This window comes from Artibeus jamaicensis, unplaced genomic scaffold (genome assembly GCF_021234435.1).
Source record: "Artibeus jamaicensis isolate MK-2021 breed Jamaican fruit bat unplaced genomic scaffold, CSHL_Jam_final scaffold_461, whole genome shotgun sequence".
NCBI classification, from domain to species: domain Eukaryota; kingdom Metazoa; phylum Chordata; class Mammalia; order Chiroptera; family Phyllostomidae; genus Artibeus; species Artibeus jamaicensis.
This window is the reverse complement of record NW_026522045.1, coordinates 10,000,001-10,020,820: the sequence shown is the minus strand read 5'-3', so window position 1 is coordinate 10,020,820 and position 20,820 is coordinate 10,000,001. Positions and strand designations below refer to the sequence as shown.

Sequence of the window (20,820 nt, the reverse complement as noted above, 5' to 3'; positions counted from 1 at the left end):
TTAATTTATTTTATATGTATACACAAGTGAAAATCAAAGTGTAAATAGATTTATTCAAGTCCTTTAGTTCTATAATATGCTGAAAACTTACTCTTAGTCCTTTGGGACCAGCTGCACCAGTGTGTCCTTTTTCACCTTTCTGTCCAGGAAAACCAAGAGATCCTAAGACAAACACACATAACACACACAATAGTGTGAGCTTTGAAGTTGAATTCCCAACAAAGTATACAAAAATAATCAAATCAGGAAGTCAAGTTTTAAAATAAGATCCCATTCAACCCCACTAAAGGGTCACATTTTTGTTCTCTGATTTTATACTCTCAAAATGAAGAAACTGTTCTTCCTTTTAGGTAAATCTAACATTTCACGTTCCATACAATATTGTAGTCTCAGTTATTTCCAACCCCAAATCTTCTCAAGAGCTCACAGTTACCAAGTACTGTGTATAGAGCTCCTTCAACTATCACAAGGACAAAGTCTAAATATCTTTCTTTGTTCTGACTTCAACAATTTTCCTAGATACTTACCAGTCCTTTCTTTGATATTTCACTCCCTAACATTGGATTTATGAGAAATGTTTGGTACTCAACCACTAGGGGAAATATTACTACAGCAGTCATTCCCCAAATGGCTCCCTAAACCAGCTGCATCAGCATCACCTGAGTACTGGTTAAAAATGCTAGTTCTTGGGCTCTCACCCCAGATCTAACAAATCAGAACATTTAGGGGTAGGATGCAGAAATCTGGGCTTTAACAAGCCTTTCAGGTAATTTTGATGTATTCCCAAGTTTAAGAACCACTACACTGGAGTCATAAGGCTAGATTATTAAATTCCACTGGCAGCTATAAGACTTGCTAAAAATCTATTTCCAAGTGCTAAATGAATTGATTTCCTTGGAAGACACACTAGACAGAAAGGTAAGTGATCTGGTGTCTATTCTGAGCCCTAACACAGATTTAAAGTGTGATTTCGGGATATAGTATTGAGATATACCAAGAGGCAGTTGATTAAAAGACTTGTGGGTCAAATCAATATCAAATTTGGTTTCAATTTGTTAGAAACTGCTGGTAGCTTCAGAAATTAGAAACAAGAGCATAACTTATTTCACAACATAAATGTCACAAGACATTTCATATTTATTTATTAATGTGAGTGACTAGTGATAAAATAAGAAACTGGCATTACTCTAAAGCTGCAATCTCACTAAAAGCTAGCCAAGAAATAATTTATAAGTTTGCCCTGGGGCAAGATGGTTTACCTGGGGGACCTGGAAGACCTGACAAACCAGGTTGACCTGGGGGCCCTGAAATACCAGTTCCAATACAGTTGAAGCAGGTGTCACCTTTGTCACCTAGAGAAAATCACAATAAAAAAAAATTTACTAATCTACTTTGTTTAGATAGGTTCTAAAGAAGTTAGCACTAATGCACAACATTCCCACCTAACAGTGTAGTTACAGAAGCCTACATCTTGAATCAATCTATTTGATAAATATTTATTGAGTGCCAACTCTGTCCCTAGCATTGTTCTAGGTGTTTGTGATACATTGATAAACAAATCAGAGAAAAATCCATGTCTTCATGGATTTTTCCACAATATAGCAGTGGAAAAGGGTAATAGAAAAATAAAGGTAACAAATTATTAAATTATTTATATATATGTATATGAGGTCTGTCTGGAAAAAGTCCAGCCATTGTTAATAAAATGAGAATAGTTTGTGCAACATCGATGTAACCTGGCAGCCAAGGAGAGTGGACTGGAATGCACATGCATGAACAATGATGATTTTACTGTACTAGTCAGTAGGGGTGGTAGACATTGTTGAGTGAGCATGTGTACTGTGTGGCTGTTGTATTAAAAATGACTGAGTGCGTACAGCAACAAATCTGCATCAAATTTTGTTAACCTTGAACATTCCTCCACGGAAACTGTTTGGATGATTCAGAAGGCCAAGCAATGGGCAACTGGTGATTGGCAACTTCATTCAACATAACAATGTACCCAGTCATGCATCACATCTAATGCAGAGTTTTTTTGGCAAAACATTTAATCACCCAGGTGACTCAGATCCCTAATGTAGGCTTACATTTGGTGCTCTGTGTACAGAGCTCTTGGTACATTACATTCTGGCTTTTCCCAAAACTAAAATCACCTTTGAAAGGGAAGAGATTTCAGACCGTCGATGAGATTCAGGAAAATACAACAGGGCAGCTGAGGTAATTGGGAGAAATATGTGAGGTCCCAAGGTGCCTACTTCCAAGGGGACTGAGATGTCATTGTCCTATGTACAAAATTTCTTGTACCTTGTCTCTTTTTCTATAAATGTCTGTTTTTCACTTTACATGGCTGTATACATTCTGGTTAGACCCCTTATATCAAAAGAATCATATTTATAGTGAAAATATAGAGCTGAATAATAAGACTGCATATAGGATATACTCAGGATGGTTGACAGGTTTCAATTTTATATAGGGTGGTCAGGATAGATCTCATTGAGAAGATAATACAAAATAAAAATATTGAAGGATGTAGAACATATACAAGTATAGATTACTTCAGGCAACAAGAATAACCATGTTTGGCATACACAAGGAACATCACTATATTGACATTATATTGTTGGAGTAGAGTGAGAAAGAGAAACCAGGAAAAACAGTTCACAGGTTATAACTAGTGGTGCATCATAAAACATTACATAGGCCTCCCTAAATACTGTGGATTTTACTATGAGTGAAATGAGAATATAGTAGAAGATTTTAAAAAGAAAATCAGCATGATCTACCTTAACTTTTAAAAAGAATGACTCTGGCTTGGTGAAAATGGAAAAGAGGTAGGTGGGAGTGGAGCTGAAGGTTATTAAATAACCTCATTGTGCCCACCTGGAATACCTAGCCAATCTTCTGAGGAACAGAGTGAATAGCTAACAGAATCCTAGCTTATATGAAGTTTGGAGGCCAAAAATTGCAGAGGATATTGAAAAACAGATGGTGAGGAGAGTGCGCTAGGGCGGTAAGGTTCCTGGGATCTGCGCCAGGACCAAGGCTGCTGTGCCCTCGGCCTGGCACCTGCTGCAGGATACCAGGAGGAGAGTTAGATCACCAGGTCCCTCCCCTACCAGAGTAGGGAGGGCAGCCAAGCACCAGGAGGGATCTAGATGCTGGAAGTCACTGGGGATAATAGAGACTAAGTGGGAGACACACAGAGGCAGTACACATCCGCTGGGCCTGTGGATGCTGGCACCAGAAAAATTGGGGTGCTGGGCAACACCTGGAGAAGGGAGGAGCTGGGACATATTGGACCCTGATTCTAATAGTCTCTGGACTGGTTGGAAAGTGGGGCTGTGTGAAAAGCCATGAGCTTGTTGGGAACTGTGGGCAGCTGTTTCGTAAGAAACTCTCCGGCAGCCACTGGAACACCCTGAGGGAGATTTCAGAGGCATGTGTCCAGAGTGAGTGGCTAAGGGGAACCGTGTGCCCTGTGTGTCTGGAACCATGTGCCCAGAGACAGTAGCTGAGGGGAACCATGCACCCCATGTGTCTGGCATTGTGTGCTCAGAGACAGTAGCTGAGCTGAATCTTGCTCCCCCCTTGTCTCAGGCTCCTCACAGGAGACAGACTCACACTGTGAGGAGTCGAGTGACTGATTTGAACCTGGCAACTCACAGAAGACCTGGGCTGGAGGCCTGGAAACTGTGCATATCGCAACCCATACCTGGTCCCCATCCTCTCAGAACCAAAGGAAGGGAAACAAATGAATCACAGCTACCCTCTTCCTGTGGTATTTAGGAAGACCAGCAGAACTCACTGAACAGGTTTAAAGTCAGCAGGAGGCTTACTATTATTATTTTTTTCTCTTCGAATCCTCTTGCCTTTTTTTCCCTTTCTTTTTTCTCCCAGCAAGTGAGGCAATAAGATATGGGGTTACAAATGGTCCAGAGACAGACCAAAAGGGGGAGCACAAGCCTAACCCCCAAAACTGAGAAACTGAGACAAATGTCAGTTTGCTATGCCACAAAGCTGGCATTTTATTGTTTATGCACATTATTATTATCTTGTCATCATTTTTACCACATTTATTTTATTAGTATTTTTATTTCTCTTCTTTATGTTTAGTTTTCCTCACTGTATTTACCTGTTTAATTGCATTGTTTGACTGGTTTTCCTTATTCTGTCTGTATGTATTTTAATTTTCATTTTTCACTTCACCCATGTTCCAATAACATACAACGTTTGAACAGATAATTTCTATTCTGTTTATCCAAGTCATGTATTTCTTGTCATATTATTGTTGTTCCAGTATTATTGTAAATAATTATTGTTGCATACAATTCTACATACTATACAGCAACCCTCCGTGATCTTAGCCCACTTCACTTCAATCTGACCATTATTATTGCTGTGGTTAACACTATTCTCTCTTACACTACGCCTACTTTCTATTCCTTAATCTCACTATCTCTCATCATCTAACCTTGCACAAGCACTCTATTTTCTGGATTCAGCTCACAATCAACCTCTTCTCTAACCAGAGTCTTATCTCTCACCTTTTATAAAAAGTAGCCAGTTGGGTGAAATATCGCAGTTAATGCCATACTTATTCAAAGAATCTGCTATCAATTCTCTAATTCCTGGTACTTTAAATCCTATAAAATACTCTCCCACTGTCTTAATTCCTTTTGCCTTCCCCCTGCCACTGATCACATATTAGAACAGATAGGAGCTGCAAACATCAGTATACCTGCTGGAGGAGAAACCCACCAACAAAGGAACCACAAAAGGTAAAAATCAAGTACACCAAAACAGCCCACACAAACAGAAGAAAGGGCAAACCTAGAGCATCCAGACAAGGAGGTTAGAGACCACACCACTGAACCCCATAGAATTCATATCATAGAAGTACACCCGTCAAAGATAGCTACTAAAGCAAAACATCAGGAAGCGTAGAAACAAAAAGAGTAACCTAAAATGAGGAGGCAAAAAAAAGAATATGCAATCAAAAGGAATGGAAGACTCTCCAGTAAAAGAGTGATATTAATTGGAGGTAACAAAAATATCAGATATATAATTCAAATTAATAGTTACAAGGATGCTCAAAGAACTCAGACAACTACAAGGAACTGAGTAAGAACTATATCAGCATTAAAAAGGAAGTGGAAACTATAAAGAGAAACCAGGAAGAAATAAAAAATAAAATCGCAGAAATAAAAACATTACAAGGAATTACAAGCAGGCTCAATGAAGCAGAGGATCGAATCAAGTGAGTTGGAAAACAAGGTAGAAAAAAAACATCCAGAGAGAGCAAGAAAAGGAAGACACTCAGAAAGAATAAACAGGTGGTAACAGAACTACAAGACAACATGAAATGTAACAATAACTGTATAATAGAGATACCAGATGAAGAAAAAGAAGAGGAAGGAATAGAAAACCCGTATGACAAAGTAATGATGGAAAACTTCCCAAATTTGATGAAAGAAAAAGCCACAAAAATCCAGTAATCAAAGAGAGTTCCAATCAAGAAGAACCCAAAGAGACCCACTTCAACACAGATCATAATTAAAATGGCATAAAAGAGACAAAGAGAGAATTCCAACACAAAGAGAGAATCTTAAAGGCAGCAAGGGAAAAAGAGGAAGAAACATACAAGGGAGCCCTGATAAGACTAGCAGCTGATTTCTCAATGGAAATGCTGCAAGCCAGAAGAGAATGATAAGAAATATTCCAAGTAATGAGAACCAGAGGCCTGCAACCAAGGTTACTATATCCAACAAGGCTATCAATTAAAATGGAAAGCTGAATAGGGAACTTCTCAGACAAAAGAAATCTAAAAGAACACACCACCACCATATGAGCTCTGCAAGTGATGCTAAAGGGACTGCTTCAAGAACAGGAAGAAAAAGATGAGAGAGCGAGAAACACAGGTAGAAAAATATGGAAAATTAAATACATACCTATCAATAATAACCTTAAATGTAAATGGATTAAATGCTCCATTCAAAAGACATAGAGAACCCAAATGGGTAAGGAAGCATGACCCACACATATGCTGCCTACAAGAGACCCACCTCAGAACAAAAGACCTACATACACTGAAAGTGAAGAGCTGAAAAAAATATTTTAAGCAAACTGACAGGGAAAAAAATCCGAGATAGCAACACTCATATCAGAAAAAACAGATTTCAGGAAAAGGGCCATAAAAAGAGACCCAAAAGGTCACATCATAATACTCAAGGAAAGAGTCCATCAAGGAGACATAAATATTGAATACATATATACACCCAATACAGGAGCACCCAAATATATAAAGAAAATCGTGAAGGACTTCAACAAAGATACTGATAGGAACACAATTATTGTAGGGGATTTTAACATCCCACTGTCAAAAATGGACAGATCTTCCAAACAAAATATCAACAAAGATATTGTGGCATTGAACAATGTCCTAGATCAAATGAACTTAACTGATATACATATATAGAGAGGGCCATTCATCCCAAAGAAGCAAAATACACATTCTTTCAAATGCACATGGAACAGTTTCAAATATAGACCATAGGACAGTACACAAAAGAAGCCTCAACAAATTCAAGAAAACTGAAATCATATGAAGCATTTTCTCTGACCAAAAGGGACTGACACTAGAAACCAATCTCAAGGAAAAAACTAAAAAACACAAAAACTCATGGAGAATGAATAGCATGCTATTAAACAATGAATGGGTCAAGAATGAGACTAGGGGAAAAATTAAAAAGTTGATGGAAACAAAGAAAATGAACTCACAACAACCCAAAACTTATGGGACACAGTGAAGGCAGTCCTGAGAGGGAAGTTCATAGCAATACGGGCCTACCTAAAGAAGATGGAAACATGTCAAACAAACAATTTAATACTACATCTACAAGAACTTGTAAAACAACAACAAAGACAGCCCAGAGCAAGTAGAAGAAAGGAATTAACCAAGATCAGAGCAGATTTAAATGACATAAAGACTAAAAGCACAATTCTAAGGATCAATAAATCCAGGAGCTGGTTCTTGAAAACATAAACAAAATCAATAAGCCATTAAGCAGGCTCACCAAAAAAAAAAAAAGAGAGGGGATCCAAGTACACACAATCCGAAATGAAAGAGAACAGATTGCAACTGATACCACAGAAATACCAGGGATTGTACAAAATTATTACAAAGAACAATATGCCAAGAAATTTGAAAACCTGGGTGAAATGGACAAATTCCTAGAAAAATATAATCTTTCAAAACTGAATAAAGAAGGAGCAGAAAGCCTAAACAGACCAATAACAGCAGATGAAATTGAAGCAGTAATCAAAAAGTTCCCAACACACAAAAGCCCTGGCCTGGACAGTTTCACAGGAGAATTTTACAAAGCATTTAAGGAAGAGCTAACCCCTATCCTTCACAGACTATTCCAAAAGAATCCAAGAAGATGGAAGACTCCCAAACTCTTTTTATGAAGCCAGTATTATCCTAATCTCAAAACCAGAAAAAGACACAACAAAGAAAGAAAACTACAGGCCAATATCACTGATGAATATAGACACTAAAATCCTCAACAGAATATTCGCAAACCACATCCAACAATACATTAAAAAGATAATACACCATGACCAATGGGATTCATCCCAGGGACGCAAGGATAGTTCAATATTCACAAATCAGTAAATGTAATGCATCATATAAACAAAAGCAAAGACAAAAATGAAATGGTCATATCAATAGATGCAGAAAAAGCTTTTTATAAGGTACAATACCCATTTATGATAAAAACACTCAGCAAAGTGGGAATATAGGTAGCATTCCTCAACATAATAAAGGCCATATATGAGAGACCTACAGCCAACATCATACACAATGGCCAAAAACTAAAAGCTTTCCTACTAAGATCAGGAACAAACAAGGTTGTCCACTTTCAACATTTCTATTCAACACAGTATTGGAAGTCCTAGCCACAACAATCGGAGAAGAAAAGGAAATAAAAGGCATCCAAATTGAAATGGATGAAGCAAAACTGTCACTGTTTGGAGATGACATGATAGTGTACATATAAAATCCTACAGACTCCACCAAAAAGCTTCTCAACCTAATAAATGAATTTGGCAAGACAGTGGGATACAAAAAAAATATTCAGAAATCAAAGACATTTTTGTATACCAACAATGAAACAGCAGAAACAGAAATCAGGAAAAAAATCCCATTTGACATAGCAACAAAATAAAATACCTAGGAATAAGTGTAACTAAGGAGGTAAAAGAACTGTATTCAGAAAAGTACACAACACGGAAGAAAGAAATTAAGGAAGACAGAAACAAATGTACACATATATCATGTTCACAGATTGGAAGAATTAACATCATCAAAATGTCCATACTATTCAAAGCAATTTAGAGAGTCAATGCAATACTTATTAAACTACCAATGGCATATTTCACAGAGAGAAAACAAACATTTCAGAAATTGCTATGGAACCATAAATGACCCCAAATAACTGCAGCCATTTTGAGAAAGAACAGAGTAGGAGGCATCACAATACCTGATATTAAAGTGTATTACAAGGCTACAGTAGTCAAAAAAGCCTGGCACTGGCATAAGAACAGGCACATATGGGATGTGAGTAAAAGACAGAAAACTGTACTTGAACAATAATTAAATTTAAAAATGCTTAAAAATAAAGAACAGGCAAATAGACCAATGGAACAGAACAGAAAGCCTACAAATAAACCCAAGTCTCTATGGTCAATTAATATTTGACAAAAGGGGAAGAAGCATAAAGTGGAGTAAAAATACCTTCTTCAACCCATGGTACAAGGAGATATGGACAGCTACATGAAAAAAAATGAAACTTGATCGCCAACTTACATGATATGCAAAGATAAATTCAAAGTGGATAAAAGATTTAAATGTAAGTTGTAACCCCATTAAAGTCCTAGAGGAGAACATATGCGGAAAAATCTCAAATATTCCGCAAAATATTTTCATTGCTATGTCTCCTACAGCATGCGACATAAAGAAAAGAATAAACAACTGAGACTCAATCCAATTTTAAAGTTTCTGCATGGCTAAAGAAAATACCATTAAAATGAAAAAGAACCAATCGTATGAAAAAATATATACTTGCCAATGATATCTCCGACAAGGGTTTGATCTCTAAAATATATAAAGAACTCATATGACTCCAGTCTAAGGAGACAAGCAACCCAATCAAAAAATGGTCAAAGGACTTGAACAGATAATTCTACAAGGAGGACACTCAGAGGGTCAGAGATATATGAAAAGACACTCAGTATCACTATCCATCAGAGAGATGCAAATTAAAACCACAATGAGATACCACATCACACTGCTCAAAATGACCATCATAAACAAAGCAACAAACAAGTGTTGGAGAGGTTGTGGAGAAAAGGGGGCCCTAGTTCATTGTTGATGGGACTGCAGACTGGTAGAGCCACTGTGGAAAACAGTATAAAATTTTCTCAGAAAACTAATAATGGGACTGCCTTTTGACCCGGCAATTCCACTGTTAGTATTGTATCTTAAGAATCCTGAGACAGCAATCCAAAGGAACTTATGCACCCCAATGTTTATAGCAGCACAATTTACAATAGCCAAGTTCTGGAAGCAACCTTGGTGCCTGTTAGTAAATGAGTGGATCAAAAAACTATGGAATATTTACATAATGGAATTCTATGCAGCAGAGAGAAAGAAGGAGCTTATACCCTTTGCAAGCATGGATGGAACTGGAAAGCATTATGCTGAGTGAAATAAGCCAGGTGTTGAAAGACAAATACCATATGATCTCACCATTAACAGTAACCTAATCAACAAAATGAACACGCAAGCGAAGTATAGCCAAAGATATTAAAATTGGGAATAAGCTGACAGTGATCAAAAGGGATAGGGAAGGGGATAATGGGAGAAAAGGGTGAAGGTTTTATAGGAACAATTATAAAGGACATATGGACAATAACAGGGGGGTAGAAAAAAGGGAGGGAGGTGGTAAGGGCTGGGGCTGTGGGGAGGGGTAGTGGGAAAAGGGAGAAAACTATACATAAACAACAATGAAAACATATTTTAAAAAGTTAAAAAAGAGAATGACTGGCTGCTACATTAAGAATAGAATATAAGTGCAAGGATGGAAATAGGGTAACTATTTAAGTGGCTACTGCTGCAGTGATATAGGAAAGATGGCAGCTCAGTCTAGATTGACAACAACTAAGATGATGCAAAACTGTTAGATTCTGAACATATTTCAAAATAAAGTCAATGAGAATTTTTCATGGATAACACAAAGAATACAAAATAAGAGGGAGCCCTGCCTGGCTCAGTGGATTGAGTGCCAGCCTATGAACCAAAGGGTTGTCAGTTCGATTCCCAGTCAGGGCACATGCCTGAGTTGTAGGCCATGTCCCCAGTAGGGGGTGCATGAGAGGCAACCACACATTGATATTTCTCTACACATCTTTCTCCCTCCCTCCTTCTATGTCTAAAAATTTTTTTAAAAAAAGAGGGAAATCAAGCATACCTTTAAGGTTTTTACACCAAGAAATCAGAAGACTAAAGTCACCTGCTTTTAAGTAAAAAGGCAAAGATGTTACTTGGAAAATTATGGGGGAGGTGGTAGTAAAGACAAGGATGTGAAGTTCAAAATGTTAAGTAGACAATTGGATACACTAATCTAGGGGGAAAGATCTATATCTGAACAGGAGACATAAATTTGGAAGTCACTGGCAAGTAAATATTATTTTTAAATCTTTTAACTTACTGAATGAGTTTAGAATAGAACAGAAGAGAAGATGAAACTCTAAAATATTCTAAATTTAAAAGTTGTGTAGATCATTCTAAAAATGCATATGAACATACAAAGTAGGCCAAGAGTTACTATAAAGCTATAATAATTTGGACAGTTTGGCATTGATGTCGGAAGGAAAAAGTAGAACAATGGAACAAAATAGAGAAGTCAAAAATAGACTCATACAATGTATAGTCATAATATTTACAACAAAAGTGCTAATGCAATTCAATGGGAAATGGTTATTTGTACAATGGTATTGAATCAATTGGATATACATATAAGAAAAACATGAACTTTGACCCCTGTTTCCAACTATACACAAAAAACTAATTGAAGATAGACCAAAGATCAAAGCACAAAAGGAAACTGGTATGAGTTCTTGGGAAAAAAAATCACAGAAAATATTTGTCATCCTTGTGGTAAGCAGATATTCTTAAACAGGACTTAAACAGTACTAACAATAAAAGAGGACATTAATAATTGGATTTCTTTTAATTAATAACTTCTGTTCCAGAAAAGACACGAGTACAAAAGCAAGTCACAGAATGGAAGAAGATAGTTGTGATGCATGTACGTATGTGTGTATATATCTATACTTATATGGAGAGATATGTATATCTCCAACAACCCAATTAAAAATAGGAAAAAGGTACTTGACAAAGAGAATATAGAAACTATAAGGAAAGAAGCTCAGCATCAATAAGTCATCAGGGAAATGGGACCTCAAACCACTTTGGAAAATGGTTTAGTGATATCTATATAAACAAAACTGACATGTACCTATAACCCAGCAATTCTATTCCCAGGTGTGTGTGTGTGTGTGTGTGTGTGTGTGTGTGTGTGTGTATATATAACAGAAATCAATGCTTATAACCTATAAAGTGCACAAGAATGCTTATAGCAGCTTTATTCATAATATATCCAAAGGAAACATCTATTAACATTAGAATGAATATTTAGACATATTTGTACATGGAAATACCAAAGAGCAGGGGGAAAAAAACCTAATATAAACAAAAACATAAATATATCTCATAGATATAATATTGAGCAAAAAAAGATAAAAAGAGCACATAGTGCATTATTCCATTTATACAAAGTCCAAAATTAGGCAAACTAATGTATAATAGATAGTAAAATCATGGTTATTATTTTTTTGCTTATACAGAATTTAATTACAGGAAAATACGGCCATCTTTCTCTATTTCATTGTCTTTTTCCTTAATATACTTTATACTACCATACTCATTGTTTTTTCCCTCCTTGTAATTCTTATACACTTCCACATGATCTACAACTGTCCATGTGACGGGATAGGTGACACGTGATCCTGGGGCCACAAGTGATCACTTTTCCTCTCTACCCCCTTTTAAATTTTAATTGTTGTTTTCTGTCATTTACCCCCATCCCAGCCCACCTCCCCAGCCCTCCCTACCTCCCTCCCATTTTCACCCCCCACTAGTTTTTGTCCATGTGTCCTTTATACTTGTTCCTCTAAACCCTTCCCCTTCTCCCCTGAATTTCCCTCCCTTATCCTCTCTGGACACTGTCAGCCTATTTTCTATTTCAGTGTCTTTGGTTATATTTTGCTTGTTTGTTTGTTTTGTTATTTAGGTTCCTGTTAAACGTGAGATCATATGGTATTTGTCTTTAACCACCTGGCTTATTTCACTCAGCATAATGCTTTCCAGTTCCACGCATGCTGTCCCAAAGGGTATTTTTTAGAGTGCAAACTGGGGGCACAAGACAGTCTTCTAGAGTCCTGGGAAAGTTCTATATTTTTATTTAGATGGTACTTACATGAGAGATTGCATACAGAAATAGATAGATAGGAGATATAAATTATATACCTCAGACAGACACATAAACACACACACATACAGTAGGTCCTCAAATAATTTCAATTTATTCAACATCATTTCATTATAATGTGATGAGATGCCATAGAAAATCAACTCCTGATCATATCAAATAACCTATGGTAAATTGGTTTCATTATACATTGTTTCACTTAAGGTCACTGATCATATTGATGATGTGAATTGAGGACTTGCTACATAAATATATATTATGCCAGGTAGATATAAAAAAAACCAAACAAACAAGACATGCAATGTACTGAAAACCAAGTGAGAAAAGTGTTTAAAGAATGAAAATAAATCAAGTAAAAAAGAACAGAGACTTGACATTTGAATTAGTAGGTTAGAGGCTGCTCATGACTTTGACAAAAGCATCTATGGAGTGGTGGTGGAGGGGAGTAAAATCCTGATTGGGTTATGTTTAAGAGAAAATTAGAGGAAAGCATCTAGAGACAGTGAGTAGAAATTTCTTGAGAAGTTTTGCTCTAAATGTGAGCAGAAGACTAGATCATTATTTGGCAGGGTAAGTGGGTTTATAATAAGGTATTTTTTAGATTACTGGAAAGAGCATATGCGTATGTTACCAGAAATGATTCAGTAAAAGCAAAAAATTGCCCTGGCTGGTGTAGCTCAGTGGATTGAGCATGGGCTGTGAAACAAAGGGTCATTGGTTCAATTCCCAGTCAGGGCACATGCCTAGGTTGCAGGTCAGATCGTCAGTGTGGGCCATGTGAGAGGCAGTCACATGCTGATGTTTCTCTCCCTCTCTTTCTCCCTTCCTTCCCCTCTCTTTAAAAATAAATAAAAGAGAAAAAATATTTATTTTTTAAAAAGTGAAAAATTGATGATGTGAGATACAAAACTTTCTGTAACAAAATTCTTGGGAAAACAAGAGGAAAAGGAATCTATTGTACAAACATAAGAATTGGCTTTGGATGGGAGTATTAAGAATAATAAGCAGGAAGAAAGAATATATGGGCACAGATGCAAGTAGGTGGGTAAATGTCATGGTGGCTATCTGTGGAAGTTCTCTTGTTATTGCTTCAATTGGTCAGTGAAGGAGGAAACAAAATCAGAATCTTAAAATCAGAATGAAAGAGGAGATGTTAAAAGTATAAAGAGAGAAGAGAAGATTCATGCTCAAAAGAGGTGGTATTTTGGACCCAACAAAGCTATTTTTTTGGAGAGGAGGTTCCAAGATAGTGACGGAGTAGGACAGAGCAGATTCCATTTCCTTGTACACATGGGAGAAAATCCTGGCCGATCTATGGAGGAACAGCACAAACAGCCAACAGTTCCCCAGCATATATGAAAATAAGGTACCAGAAATCGTGATGGTCACGGAAGATCCAGATGGTAGGGAGACAGCTGCAGTACAGTACAGTCTCAGGGACCGGAGCAAAGACGAGCAGTAGGGGCTTCAGCAGGTGCACAACCCAGAGCCCAGTGCCCGGTGCACAGCACCCAGCATGTCTCAGCAGGTGCCCGGCACTCAGGCTTGGTTCCTAGTGCATCTCCCACAGACTCTTTGGGAACCCTGGGCCTGCTGAAGGGTCCATGTGAGAGAGCTGGGTTTTCAGCTCCCTCCCTACCCGGCCGAGTAAGGTTGGGTACCCAGAGAGACTAAGAGACTTGTTTGCTAGAGTTTGCAGAGAGGGTATTAAGGACAAAGGGCCTAAATCAACCGCAGACTCTGTGGTCACCAGCTCAGGAGAATTGAGAGACACAGTGTTGGGCTCTGCCTCCAATAGTCACCGGTCTGGCTGGGAGACTAAGCTGTTCTGAGAGGCAGGTTTTCTAAAGGAGAAAGTTTTGGGGATGTAAACTGAAAGTGTCTTCTACTACAGCCGCCCAGTCTACTCCCCACCCAGTCTGGCAGTGAACCCAAGGTTGGGCAGAGGGCTTGGAGTTTCCTACAGAATTGGGACGGGTCTGTGCTGAAACCCGCAGGAACCAGGCAGCCTGGTCGGGGTGTGTGTGCCCCTGCATCCCAGCCCACAGTGACAACCCCTGGGAAAAGAGTGCTATGAGGAAGTCCTATATCCCCTTCCTGGGGCTCTGAGGAGAGGCGCTGGTTTGGATCTTGGGAGAGTGCTAGAAGAAAGACCACACCAATTGCCCCTCAGCCTGCTGCAGCCAGAAAAACTGGTTTGGCCAGTTTGAAAACAACAAGAGATGTTTTTTTTTTTTTTTAATAATCTTTCATCTTTTTAATTTTATTATTGTTTTATCTTTCAGTACTTTTTTCCTCTCTTTTTTCTTTTCTGTTTTATTCCATCTTCCTTTCTTTCCAAATTTATGGCTTTTCCCTCCCATCTCTAGCCTTTTTTTTTCCTTTACCCACAAATGACACAAACAATTTGGAACTGTGAAAAGACCAGAGGTGGACCCAAAGAAGAGACTTCCCAACAGTAGAGACAGAGAGACGAATTTCACTTTGCCATAGCAGAGAACCCACAGGTTGCTGCATATCTGTATTATTATTTTTTTCCATTATTCTCACTTCTTTTATATTTTAATAGTATCTTTCTATTCCTCCTATTTCTGTAGAGGCTTCTTTGCCTTGGCTGGTTATATTGTATCATTTGACAGGTTTCCCCTATTCTCTCCTCCACAGTGTACTGCCAATTTTTTACACTTCACGCCACTTGTTTTTGTTTCGTACACTAAACTATCCCGAAATGACAGGAAAAAAGGAAGGCTCAGAAAGAATGCTAGATGAAATAGAGGCAAGTCAACTATCAGATTTTGAATTCAAAGCACTGGTTATCAGGAATTTCAAAGAGCTCACAATGAGCTACGAGAAACTACAGGGGAGCTATAATGAATTCACTGCAAACTATATTAACATAAAAAAGAAAATAGTAACTATCAGTAAGGGAAAAGAGGAAATGAAGAATATAACTTATGAACTGAAGAACACAGTTGAAGGAATCAAAAGAAGAATTGATGAAGCAGAAGATCAGACCAGTGAGTTGGAGGACAAAGAAAAAAATTCACAGAAAGAGAAAGAAAAGGAAAAGAAGCTCAGAAAAAAATGAAGATTAAGAGAAATGCAAGACAATTTGAAACATAATAATATCTGAATAATAGGGATACCAGAAGGAAAAGAAGAACAAGAGACATAAAACATATTTGAAAAAGTAATGAGGGAAAACTTCCCTAATTTGATAAGAGAAAGAGTCACAAAAATCAAGGAATCATAGACAGTTCCAATTAGGAGGAACCGAAAGAGGCCCACTTCAAGACATATCATCATTAAAATGGTAAAATTCCAAGATAAAGAGAGAATCATAAAGGCAGCAAGGGAGAAAAAGAAAGTAACTTACAATGGAGCCCCAATAAGGTTAGCTAAGGACTTCTCAGTGGAAACACTTCCAGCAAAAAGAGAATGGCAACAAATATTCCAAGTAATGAGAACCAGAGGCCTACAACCAAAGCTACTTTACCCAGCAAGGCTCTCAATCAAGATAAAAGGCCAAATAAAGAGCTTCCAAGACAAAAGAAGTCTAAAAGGATATGCCTCCCCCAAGCCACCTCTGCAAGAGATGTGAAAAGGACTGCTTTAAGGAAAGGAAGGAAAAGAGACAGACAGAGAGGAACACAGGTACAAAAATGGCAATGAATAAGTACCTATCATTAATAACCTTAAATGTAAATGGATTAAATGCTCCAATCAAAAGACATAGAATAGCTCAATGGATAAGAAAGCATAGCCCACACAAATGCTGCCTACAAGAGACCCGCCTCAGGACAAACTACCAACACAGACTGAAACTGAAGGCCTGGAAACAAATTTTCCAAGCAAATGGACAAAAATAAAAAGTCGGGGTAGCAATACTCATATCAGACAAAACAGACTTGAAAAAAAAAGTCCATAAAGAGAGACCCAGAAGGTCACTTCATAATAATGAAGGGAAGACTCCACCAAAAAGACATTAACATCATCAATATATATGCACCCAACATAAGAGCACCCAAATATATAAAGAAAATCTTAGAGGATTTCAAGAAAGATATTGACAGCAACACAATTATAGTAGGGGATTTTAATACTCCACTGTCAAAAATAGACAGCTCTTCCAAACAAAATATGAAAGATACTGTTGCATTGAACAATGCCCTAGATGAAATGGACTTAACTGATATATATACAGAGCCCTTCATCCCAAAGAAGCTAAATATACATTGTTTTCAAATGCACATGGAAAACTTTCAAAAATAGACCACGTGATAGGACACAAAGCAAGCCTCAACAAATTCAAGAAAATTCAAATCATCCCAAGCGTTTTCTCTGACCACAAGTGACTGAAACTGGAAACCAACCCAAAAGGAAAAAAACCAAAACACTCAAAATCATGGAGATTGAATGGCATGCTATTAAACAACAAATGGGTCAAGAATGAAATTAGGTAAGAAGTCAAAACGTTTCTGGAAACAAGTGAAAATAAACTCACAATAACCCAAAACTTATGGAGCATAGTGAAGGCAGTCATGAGAGGGAAGTTCATAGCAATACAGGCTTACCTGAAGAAGATAGAAACATTTCAAACAAAGAAACTAACCCTATACCTATAAGAACTTGAAGAACAACAACAAAGACAGCCCAGAACAAACAGAAGGAAGGAAATAACCAAGACCAGAGCAGAATTAAATGACATAGAGACAAAAGGCACAATTTTAAGGATCAATGAATCCAGGAGCTGGTTTTTGGAAAAGATTAACAAAATGGACAAGCCTTTAAGTAGGCTAATCAAGAAAAGAAGAGAGAGGACTCAAATAAACACAATCAGAAATGAAAGAGGAGAGATTACAAATGATACCACAAAAATAGAAGGGACTGTAAGAAATTACTATGAAGAACTGTATGCCAAGAAATTTGAAAACCTAGGGGAAAAGGACACATTTCTAGAAAAATATAATCTTCCAAAACTTAATGAAGAAGCAGCAAAAAACCTGAACAGACCAATAACAGCAAAAGAAATTGAAGCAGTAATAAAAAAACTTCTGAAGCATAAAAGCCCTGAACCAGATGGTATCAGAGGAGAATTCTGAAAAGCATTTAAGGAAGAGCTAACTCCTATCCTTCACAGACTACTCCAAAAAATCCAAAATGATAAAAAACTCACAAAATCTTTTTATGAAGTCAGTGTCATCCTAATTCCAACACCAGATAGAGACACACACAAAAAAGAAAACTTCAGGCCAATATCACTTATGAACATAGATGCTAAAATCCTCAACAAAATATTGGCCAAATGCAACCAACAATACATTAAAAAGATCAAACACCATGAACAAGTTGGATTCATCCCAGGGATGCAAGGATGGTTCGATGTTTGCAAATCAGTAAATGTAATACATCACATAAACAAAAGCAAAGACAAAAACCACATGATCATATCAACAGACACGGAAAAAGGTTTTGATAAGGTAAAACACCCATTTATGATAAAAAACACTCAGCAAAGTGGAAACACAGGGAGCATTCTTCAGTATAATAAAAGCCATATATGAGAGACCTACAGCCAACATGATATTCAATGGCCAAAAACTAAAATCTTTTCCACTAAGATCAGGAACAAGACAAGGATGTCCCTCTCACCACTTCTATTCAATATAGTATTGGAAGTTTTAGACACAGAGACCAGACAACAAAAGGAAATAAAAGGCATCCAAATTGGAAAGAAGGAAACAAAACTGTCACTGTTTGCAGATGACATGATAGTGTACATGGAAAATCCTACAGACTCTACCCAAAAACTGCTCGAACTAATTAATGAATTTGGCAAAACAGCTTGTTACAAAACCAATATCCAGAAATCAAAGGCATTTTTGTATACTAACAATGAATCAGCAGAAGCAGAAATCAAGAAAAAATCCCATTCGATATAGCAAAAACAAAAATAAAATATCTGGGAATAAACCTAAACAAGGAGGTAAAAGACCTGTATGCAGAAAACTACACAACACTGAAGAACGAAAATGAGGAACAAACGAATGGAAACATATACCATGTTCATGGATTAGAAGAATTAACATCATCAAAATGTCCATACTACCCAAAGCAATTTACAGATTCAATGCAATACCTATTAAAGTACCAATGGCATATTTCGCAGATATAGAAAAAAGACTTCAAAATTTTGTATGGAACCATAAATGACCCTGAATAGCAGCTGCAATTTTGAGAAACAAGAACAAAGTAGGAGGGATCACAATACCTGATAACAAACTATATTAGAAGGCTACTGTAATCAAAACAGCCTGGTACTGGCATGAAAACAGGCACATAGACCAATGGAACAGAACAGAGAGCCCAGAAATAAACCCAACTCTTTACAGCAATTAATATTCGACAAAGGGGGCAGTAACAAAAAATGGAGTAAAAATAGCCTCTTCAACAAATGGTATTGGGAGAACTGGACAGCTAAGTGCAAAAAAAATGAAACTTGAGCATCACCTTACACCGTATACCAAAATAAATTCAAGGTGGATAAAAGACTTAATTATAAGCCATGAAACCATTAAAGTCCTAGAGGAGAAAATGGCAGGAAAATCTCAGATATTTCACGCAGCAACATTTTTATTGATATGTCCCCTAGAGCAAGGGACATAAAGGAAAAAATAAACAAATGGGATCTCATCAAAATAAAAAGCTTCTGTGTGGCTAAAGAAAACAGTATCAAAATAAAAAGACAACCAACTGTATGGGAAAACATATTTGCCAATGATATCTCAGACAAGGGTTTAATCTCCAAAATATACAAAGAACTTACATGACTCCATCTAAGAAGACAACCAACCCAATTAAAAAATGGGAAAAGGACTTGAACAGACACTTCTCCAAGGAGGACATACAGAACATCCAGAGACATATGAAGAAATGCTCAATATCGTTAGCTATCAGAGAGATGCAAATTAAAACCACAATGAGATACCACTTTACATCAGTCAGAATGACTATCATTAAAAAAAGCAACAAACAAGAAATGTTGGAGAGGTTGTGGGGAAAAGGGGTCCTTAGTTCACTGTTGGTGGGATTGCAGACTGGTACAACCATTATGGAAAACAGTATGGAATTTTCTCAGAAAAGTAAAAATGGACCTGCCTTTTGATCCAGCAATTCCACTGCTAGAATTATATCCTAAGAACCCCAAAACATCAATTTCAAAGAACCTATGCACCACAATGTTCATAGCAATACAATTTACAACAGCCAAGATTTGGAAGCAACCTAGGTGCCTGTCAGTAAATGAATGGATCAAAAATTGTGGTACATATACACAATGGAATTCTATGCAGCAGAGAGAAAGAAGGAACCATTACCCTTTGCAACAACATGGATGGAACTGGAAAGCATTATGCTGAGTGAAATAAGCCAGGTGTTGAAAGACAAATACTATATGATCTCACCTTTAACAGGAAGCTAAACAACAAAACAGACAAGCAAGAAAATAAAAACAAATACACTGAAATAGAGAACAAGGGAACAGTGACCAGAGGGGAGAAGGAAGGGAAGTTAAGGGGAAAAAGAGGAAAGATTTACAGTAACTAGCAAAAAGGACATATGGACAACAACTAAGTGGGGTGGAAATGGGAGGGAGGTGGAGAGCACTGGGGTGGGGGGCCAGGATGGGAGTAAAAGACAGAAAACTGTACTTGAAGAATAATTAAATTTAAAAAAACTAATTTTTTTTGTGGTAAGTAAATACAACAGAGTGAGTGAATGGTAAAGGAGTTGTGGGTTTATATGTGGTACTGATTCTGATGATGGATCATGGAATTTAAGCTAGGTTAAGAGTATAGGAAAAAAATGACGAAATACTGATAGATAGTTAAAGTTGGTAGGTCTCATTGAGGTTGAAGTAATGTTGGCGTCAGTTTATTAGAGTCAGTAGAGCTTACAAAATGAGACAGTGGTCAGAAAATGGGACTCATGAAAGCAAGGTTATAGATGTGCACACTATTGCAAAACAAATGGTCTTGGATGTGTTCATGGGAGTGAGTGGCTGAGGTATAGTGGAGGATATAGGGGATTTTGAGACGCTTTGAAAGAATGAATGGTGATGTGAATATTGGACAGCTACATGGAAATAAAGACCACCTTCTTATACTAAACACAAGAATAAATTCAAAATGGATGAAGGACAAAATGT

At 37.3% G+C, this 20,820-nt stretch overlaps 1 protein-coding gene across 3 annotated transcripts in view; it reads right to left on the bottom strand.

Annotated features, from left to right (window-relative positions):
* Nucleotides 1-20,820, bottom strand: part of COL4A5 (collagen type IV alpha 5 chain) — a 293,639-nt gene that overhangs the window by 95,996 nt on the left and 176,823 nt on the right. For all 3 annotated transcript variants that reach the window (XM_053657521.1, XM_037167116.2, XM_053657520.1), the window contains 2 exons: nt 1,260-1,352; nt 92-162 (listed from right to left, as the gene is read on the bottom strand). In XM_053657521.1, coding sequence (XP_053513496.1) covers nt 92-162; nt 1,260-1,352 — 164 coding nt within the window. The remainder of the gene's footprint in view (nt 1-91; nt 163-1,259; nt 1,353-20,820) is intronic.